This window comes from Anthonomus grandis, chromosome 6 (genome assembly GCF_022605725.1).
Source record: "Anthonomus grandis grandis chromosome 6, icAntGran1.3, whole genome shotgun sequence".
NCBI classification, from domain to species: domain Eukaryota; kingdom Metazoa; phylum Arthropoda; class Insecta; order Coleoptera; family Curculionidae; genus Anthonomus; species Anthonomus grandis.
The window spans coordinates 1361839-1371288 of NC_065551.1; the positions used below are offsets into that span (position 1 = coordinate 1361839).

General features: G+C 32.1%; 1 protein-coding gene across 1 annotated transcript; it reads left to right on the forward strand.

Moving 5' to 3' along the window:
- Positions 1-1144: 1144 nt before the first annotated feature.
- Positions 1145-2219, forward strand: LOC126737179 (AN1-type zinc finger protein 2A-like). The gene has a single exon (XM_050441949.1). The coding sequence runs from the start codon at positions 1432-1434 to the stop codon at positions 2080-2082; it is 651 nt and encodes a 216-aa protein (XP_050297906.1). The 5' UTR covers positions 1145-1431; the 3' UTR covers positions 2083-2219.
- Positions 2220-9450: the final 7231 nt, after the last annotated feature.

Genomic DNA, 9450 nt, shown 5'->3' on the forward strand with positions numbered 1-9450 from the left:
TTGAAATAACGCCAGAAAAAAAATAAAATGATTTTGCCAAATTTCAGTTTTTTGCAAAATTTAGGACGTATTTAGATTTTATTATAAAAGGACACTATATTGCTCAACTTTCCTCTAATTATACCACCTCTATTGACGTCCTGTATAACCGTGATGCGGGGTATTTAAACAAAGTGTTTTTTTTTTTGTTACTAGGTATCTTTTTATAGTTTTAAGTATAGTTGTAACAACTGGTAATTGAGAATTTTCCTGTGTCGCTTAAAACTTAAAATGTGGCCTATTTTCTATTTCTATTAACATCCTCACTCACAACCCCTTACTTTACAGATCTCACTACGCTGCACAATTTTTTAGATATTGAGTCACATGACAAAATGGGTTACTTTTTACAAAAAATTATTGATCAAGAAGTTATATTACCATCGGTATTAAGTCTTATGGATTATTTCAATTATTCTTTATAAAATTTACGTGAAATCTACTTATATCTTAAAATTTGTTCCACATATTTTTTGGATATTAGTTTTTAGTTAATTAAGTGCAACGGGCTTTTTATTTAAAAACTTGACCCTCTTGAACACAAAATGGAGGAAACATAATGTTTGTTGGAATTATAACTTGTATTAAACTTTGTTGGTAATTTTGTAAAAATAGCTTTTTATATATATTTTTGTATTAATTTTTAAGTAATTATTTGTTTTTTAAATTTAACTTTTAAGAAATTTCAATATGCCTCCACCCTTAAGTATATCACTTATCACTTGACCACCACATAAACGACACCGTGTTGTATGTTAAAAAAAAATAATAAAAACATAGTTGGCAGCATCATGCCAAAAGCCAAGTCCACGCAGCTAAAATAAATCGTTCCTAGATTTGACGCTTCGCGGCAGCACCACACGGTGCACGAAACTGAACGGCAATCCGATAGTCGACCGGGTACACTTTTTAACACAGGATTGCGTATCTTCCCAAATATTCAATCAACGCTAAAACTATCGATCGGCTACGTATGTACGCCGCTCGTCAGCCGTTCGATTTTGACGCATCGCTCAGCATCGCAACTGATCGCTCACGTAGGACACTGCGTAACATTGAGAGTTGAAGAGAAATATTCGTTGTCAACGTCTTGTTACACATCATCAATGTCAATGTCAAAAATTTGAAATAACCTTGCAATGACTTGAAAATTTTAAGTATTCCTATCAGTGAATCATATTCGTAGAATCATAACATTCATCATTCACCTCAATAATAAACAGCTGCCTCATTATTATCGTTGTAAAATTGTATTCAAGAATATTCAAGAACGTCTAGATTTCAGGCTGGTTTATAAATATAAAGACTATATATAGTAATATTTGTCTACATTCAGTCTTTAAGACACCAGTGGTTAGTGATACTAGTCAATTGAAAAAGTTATTGCCAACAATGGAGTTACCTCATATAGGTCAGCACTGCAGAAAGCCAGATTGCAACAAACTGGATTTTTTACCAATAAAATGTGATGCTTGCAAGATGTTATTTTGTGATGAACATTTCCGTTACAACACCCACAACTGCCAAAATGCCTATAGGAAAGACAACCAGGTACCAGTGTGTCCCTTATGCAACATTCCTATCCCTGTACAAAAAGGTTTGCATCCAGATTATGTTGTTGGAGTTCATATAGATTCAGATTGTCAGAGTGATCCAGCAAAATCAAGGCGTAAAGTATTTACTAACAAATGCTCATATAGAAGGTGTAAGAATAAAGAGGTTATTCCAGTCATTTGTGATGAGTGTAAACTTAACTTTTGCCTAAAACATAGACATTCTGTTGACCATAACTGTGAAGGGAAAGTAGTAAGGCAAAGATGGATTTTTGAAGCACAACAGAATGTGTCGAGAACAATACAAGGGGAAATAAGTGAAGATGAAGCTTTAGCAAGAGCATTAGCGCTTTCAATTAATGACAGTGTGCCTACTAGCAAAAAAAAACAGGAAGAAATAGACTTTGCATTGGCCAGGCAGCTACAAGCATCAGAGGGACAAGCCACTGTTGGCAGAAACACTAGAGGTGATAGATGTAATGTTTCATGAGTTTTGTAGCATATTTTTCAAAATCTTGAATTAAAGACAATAGGCTATAGTAAATCTTAAGTTTATATTTTTTATGTTTGGTTGGTGTAAGTGTTAATCGAATTATTTTATTTAAAATATTTAAGACATCCACAGGATATAGGATGTTTTTAGTCATTTCTGAAAATCAATGCTCACATTCCTAATTATTGATTTTATTTTGTACAGTTGACGAGTTAAATTTGTTTTTAAGAGAGTTATTAAATATTAGGACAATGCCTAAACTTTTTAATTGTTTTTTTTCACTTACTGCCTGGATAAAGTTAAATTTATTAGCCAACTTGTAATTAAAAGACAATCCTGAAGATTAACAAATTAAATTACAAATATATTTATAAGCACTTAACAGATAATAGTACAGAGTAGCACTTAATAATTAAAGCTTGTAAATAAGTATAAATAAACTTATCAAATAAAATCACAAGCACATCAAAAAGGGAACTTCTTTGCATTTTAACCCAAACAAGTGAATTTAGAAATATGTATTCAATTGTTCTCCTTCACTCCTGATTTAACATGAAATTGCCTTAACTTTCCAATTTTAAATGAGATTAGATATTTTAATAATGATATTCTGAAAACAAGGTTTCAAAGGTCTGGTTTGTGGTATTTTTAGTAGTTTTTATTTAAGTTTCATATATAACCTCAATTTTTAAAAATAGTCACAAATATGATGACAAATTATTGACCTATAAGCATCATATCAAGTGTAGCTAAAATATTTAAGGGGTGTGTCAATGAAATATTAGTTAATTTTGTTAATATCACAAAACCAATTTAGCTTTGTTCCTAGCGTGTAACAAGGAATAATGCCTTATTTAATTTGACTAGTTACCTCAAACAGATAATTGATGATGGCAAAAAATTGGTATTATTATCTGATGTTATTATCAAATTGAAAAAAAATAAAAGAGTAGCTTTGTTATCAAAAGATAATTACATCTTGTGGACAAAGCATATTAATAATTACAGATTTAAAATATACAGTCATAAAGTTTTAATATGGTTCCATAGATTATAGTAAAAAAAAATTAAAAACCAAAATAAAACATACTAATATGCTAAAAACATGATCATAATAGATGAAATAAAAGTTGTTGAGATAAACATTTCTTAAACTTGAGTCTGAAAATTACTCCTCCACACTATAATATGTTCTAGTTTGCACCATTATCTTCACCTTTCTAAATAATTTATAAGATGCAATATTCCAAAGTGACTGGAAGGTGGTAAAATATTTTTTTACCATTATAAATAATAAAATTCTATTCCTGGACCTGGTTGAGGCATTGAGGCTGTCTTTTTCAGTTATCTCTGTGATCTAATGCAGCTTATGAGGGTCGGAGGCGTGTATTTTTTATCATTTTTGTTTCTCAAAACTTGTTTTATTGACTTGCTTCTATCACCTAACCCTTTTATAAATTTCATCTATTTCCTTTCAATTTTTGACATGGGATTTTGTTTAAATCATCCTAAAAATGGAACAAAGTAACCTCACTTTACGGTTTATCAAAAAAATCTAACATACCAAATTTCATTTGTTTTGCTTAAAAAACAAAGAAGTTAGAGTTCCTTTTATCCTGACCCACCCTGTATATTTTCAATACTTCTTTTGGTTATTAAGTCAGTATAGCAGAAGCCAGGCTTTATTAGGGTATTAATATATATTATTGTTTTTTTAGGCCTCCTTATTGTATTTTTTGAATATTTTAATGCTAAATAAAAAATCTAAGCTCGGATGTTATAAGATCTTGACAAAACTAAAAAAAAAATGCCTGAAAAAAATTGTTATTGTTAAATTAAGCTAAGAGTGCCTTCTGGTTAATTTCACTTGAAGAAGGCCACATTAAATCCTTTTTTACATTAGGAAATACGCTATGAACAATGCAACATTTTTAAATTATTATAACAGATACCGCAAGATTTACAGAAACTCATGAAAATGGCTAAGTGGACCTACTTTCAAATGAGGATAAATAATTCCTCCAACAGAGCAAAAGAGTCCTGGAAGATTTTAAATGAAAACACAGAATTCTAAACACAGAAGACTTTGAAAAGGTCGACAGAGATCCGACAGGTCCATTCTTTAATAAATTAAAAAAAGTCTTAGACATGACCTTGGTAACCTTAGAATATTTTAATTCCACAAAACAAAAACTATATCCCATGAACCCTAAAACACCTCTATTATATGGGTTGCCAAAAGTCCATAAAACTAGCATGCCAATTAGACCTGTGGTTTCCTTTGTTGACTCCCCTTGTTACCAGTTATCATCTTGGCTTAACAACGTTCTTAGAAATGTCTCAAACTTCAAAGCGCCATATTCTGTAACAAATTCAGTGAATTTTGCCAAAAGCATTCAGAATGTTCACGTTCCAGATACAGCCCAGCTTATATCGCTAGACGTGAAAAACTTATTTCCAAGCATTCCACCCGCTGATTGTCTGGTCTTAGTCAAAGATCTTCTCAGGGGGAAACTTGATTCACTTTTGGTGGAAAATCTACTTTTGCTTCTTTCTACTGTGTTAGATCAAAATTTTTTCCAATTTAACAACCGTTTTTTCAAACAAAAAGAAGGACTAGCAATGGGCTCTTGTTTATCGCCATTTCTTAGTGAAGTATTTCTTAGCAACTTAGAAACAAAAATAATGAGCAGTAATTTTAAAAATAACATCATCTTTTATAAACGGTATGTGGATGACATATGTTTGATTTGGAATGGAAGTGAGATAGAGCTTACAAATTTCCATAATTATGTCAAATCTCTTCACTCTAAAATTGAGTTCACAATCGAACGGGAACAGAACAACAGATTTATTACTTATGAGGGAAAGAAATAAGATATCCTTTGAAATATTTCGTAAACAAGCAACAACAGATAATATTATACAATATAATTCAACATCACCGTCCTCACATAAATTTGCTGCTTTCCATTCTTTATTTTACAGACTTTTTAACATCCCACTTTCTCGTGAAGCTTTTAAAAAAGAATTCCTTACCATTAAACAACTAGCAGTCAGTAACTTTTTCCCTCTTAAACCTATATATAAAATGTATTTTCAGTATGTGAACAAGTATAAATTATCATTTAATTTTATCAGACAACAAACAAACAATATCAAAACTTTTAGGTCGTTTACTTATTTTGGACCAATTTCGTCACAACTATCCCGCTTTTTTTCTCTCTTTGGCATAACCCCAGCTTTTAAAACCAATAATACCTTAAAAAGACATCTAATTAAAACTAAAGATAAACTACCCCCGCTATCTTCTCCAGGAGTTTATGAGATTAGGTGTAAAGAGTGGCCTGCAGTGTACGTCGGCCAGTCTGGTAGGAAGATTTCTACTAGGATTAGTGAACACAAGACCCAATACAATAAATTTAAAAATACCGAAATCACAGTGACCAGATCAGCTTTTGCTAATCACCTTCTCGACTCCAAACATGATTTTCCTGACAGCCAAAATATAAAAATACTGCATCAATGCAACAAAAGTAAAAAACTAGACTTGTTGGAGACAATGGAGATTAGTAAAGCTTTCAAAAGCCCAGATCTGTCCTGTGTTAATGAAAGGTTTGATTTTGATGGCCACCTAGTTTTTAATAACCTCAAGTAGTTCTAGACTCTTAAATGATGGTAAGATTTCTAAAATGTATAAAGTGATTTGATTGTTTAGTTGAGTTCTTTGTACATAGATAGTGCCACTTTATTGTAATCTTTGTTTACTTAAATATTAGGTGTTTTGTGTATGTTATGGTAAGTTTTTGTTGAATTCTCCTTTTTTCGGGTTACATAATTTTAATTATTGTTTAGGTCTGATGATGCTCTAGTCGAGCGAAACATGTAACCTTCGTTATTTCATTAAATGTATTTGTGATGCTGTAGATTTCGTGTTTTTTACCTTTTATAAAAGATTTTAAATGAGCTAAGGGGCAAAAATAATGTCTTGGTTATTCCAAGTACCTTAGATTCCAATGTCCTCAATTCCTTCTACTGTGATATTGCTAATAACCTTGCAGCCAATCTCTCACAAAAAATAGATCCCAGAAGATATCTCAGCAATGTGGTAGTAGCCGAATCTTTCTTTTGTGCCCCCACAAGTGTAGAAGAGCTTAAACAGTTAATGGTTAATATTAAGAATAAGAGTTCATCAGGTTGGGATGGGCTTTCCCATAAAATATTTTCTGCTTTACCTCTTATTGCTTTGCAAGTCTTGGCCGTCAATTCACTTTTCATTTATGTCTGGAGTTTTCCCAGAGTGCTTAAAAAGAGCAATGATTGTTCCTCTCTACAAGGGTGGCGATCGCGACTGTCCTTCTAACTTTAAACCTATAGCGTTATTGCCTACTTTAGCCAAGATAGTGGAACGGCTCGTTAAGGTGAGGATGGTTTCATTTTTAAATAGGTTTGGCCTATTGAGTCTTCAGCAGTTTGGCTTTCGGGAGTCTGTGAGCACAAATGATGCTATCTTTAGCTTTTTAGAGCACCTGTACAACCGACTGAATGTTGGTGAAGTTGCAGCAGCGGTATTCTGTGACTTGACCAAGGCATTTGACTGCGTGAGTCACAGAGTGCTGCTCATGAAACTGGAGCTTTATGGTTTCAGAGGAATTGCCCTTGAGTGGTTTCGTTCCTACTTATCAAATCGTGTCCAGACTGTCAAATTTAATGGTGGTATCTCTAAGGAACTTAATATAAATGTGGGTGTTCCGCAAGGATCAGTACTTGGTCCTTTCTGGACTGTCATGTTTCTCAAATGGAGGCCAATATACGTGCAGATTTGTTAAAAATAAAAGACTGGCGTGATGCAAATTTTTTGACATTTAATGTTTTCAAAACAAATAAAAGAATATGAATTATTAAAGAATATGACGGACAAACTAAAAATAGGTCAAATTAATATTCGTTCCTTGTTGCCAAAGTTTATTAATTTTAAATCTTATGTATTAGATAATAATGTAGATATAGTAGGGTTATCTGAAACCTGGTTAACTAATTACACGACGGATGAGTTTCTTCGAATTCCAGGCTATAATTTAGTTAGGCAAGATCGCTCTACTGGTCGAGGAAGGGGGGTAATGTTTTATGTAAAGAGTTTTATTAATTTTCAAATAATTAATTGTTTAACTGGGAATTATGCAGAACAATTATGGTTAAAAATCAAAATTGAAAACAAGATATTTATAGTAGGATGTTATTATAGGCCGCCCAATAGTAATATTAATAATTTTTATGATGAATTTGAGGTAAATGTTTCCACTTTACTAACAGAATGTGACCTTTTCTTGTGTATGGGCGACTTTAATGTAAATATGTCTAATCTGCAATCTAATGTTGTTGAACTCTTCTTATCCATTCTAGAGTCTTTAAGTTTAAAGCAAATGGTGGATGAACCTACTCATCAAGGACTCTCAGGTGAAACACTTTTGGATTTATTTATTTGCTCGCATGAAGAATTTATTAGTTCGGTAAATATAGATTTAAATTCTAACTTTTCAGATCACTATTTTCTAACATGTGACTTAATCTTAAAAGTAGCAAAGCCGGAGGCTTTTTTTCATACTTATAGAGATTTTAAAAATTTTAACAAGGAGGATTTCACTAGGCAACTAGAGACCATTCCATTTGATGTAATTTTTATTTGACAAATTTAAACGCTAAGATCGATGCATTTACCAACTGTTTAATAGAACTTTTTGATATTTACGCTCCAAAAAGAACTGTACGCATTACTAAGAAAAAAATTCCTTGGATAACACCTAATTTAAAATATTTAATGTCACTTAGAAATAAAGCTCTAACTAAGTACAAGAGGAGTAAGTTGCGTGATGACTGGGAATCTTATAAAGAGTTAAGAAATTATGTAAGTGCAACTTTTAAGAGGGAACAGAGGGGGTATTTTGAAAATCAAATCAGAATTAACGGATCTAGAGAAAATTGGAAATTGATGCGTGACTTAGATATTTATGGGTCATCAAGGAATAGTGCGATTCCGGGGCGTTGGTCTGCAGAGGATATTAACAACTATTTTGTTAATATACCACAAGTTAATCCTGATGCGGATTTGTTAAATTTTTACCTTAATAATACATTATCAAAGGCCAATGTTTTTCATTTCAGATTAGCTACGGATCAAGAAGTTAAAGATGCTCTTTTTCAAATTAAATCAAAAGCCATTGGAGATGATGATATTGGTATTGATATGTTGCTACTTTGCTGTCCTATAATTCTCCCTATAATAACACATTTAGTAAACTATAGTATAGAAAGATCATCTTTTCCTGATAAATGGAAATGCTCTTTGGTAACACCTCTTCCTAAAGTAAATAATCCTGTAGAATTGAAGGACTTACGCCCGGTTAGTATACTTCCTACTCTTTCTAAGGTCTTAGAAAGAATTCTTAATATCCATATAAGGGAATATGTACAAAAATATAATTTACTACCGGAAGTACAGTCTGGATTTCGACCAGGATACAGTTGCTCGACGGCGCTTTTGAAGGTCACAGATGATATTATTCAAGCTATCGAAAATGACGAACTAACTGTCTTTATTCTTCTAGACTATTCAAAAGCGTTTGACAGGATAAATCACACTCTTCTTTTGGCAATTTTAAAATATCTGGGTTTTAATATACATTCATGCACCTTAATTGCTAGTTATTTGCAAGGTAGAAGTCAAAGGGTAAAATTGAATAGTAAATTGTCCAATGCAAAACAGCTTTTATTTGGTGTTCCACAGGGATCCATTTTGGGACCTCTTCTGTTTACATTGTATACTTTACAGATGGCCAAATACATTACATTTGCACTTCTTCATTTTTACGCAGATGATACACAAATGTATAAATCCTGTAAGTTACACCAATTGCTACAAACCATAAATCAATTAAATGAAGATTTAAGTACGCTTCTATCAATCTCACAGAAACATTGTTTAGAGCTTAATCCTTCTAAATCTCAAGTTGGCTCTTTTTGGTAGAAACAGGGCACAAAATTCACAATTACCTAATATTAAATTAACGTTAAATGACGAAAGTCTTATTGTCACCGATTTTGCTACGAATTTGGGCCTAATTTTAGATAGCAGTTTAAGGTTCACTCAACACATTAATATGTGTATAAAGAAAGCCTTTATCAATTTAAAACTTATATTTAAGCAAAGACACTTATTAACAACTGCAATGAAAAGGATGCTCTGTGACTCTTTAGTGCTTTCTTATTTTAATTTTGCAGATGTAGTATATGGACCATGTTTGCTAGAAAGAGATAAATACCGTATTCAACTAATACAGAATCATTGCGTAAGGTTAATTGGGGGTC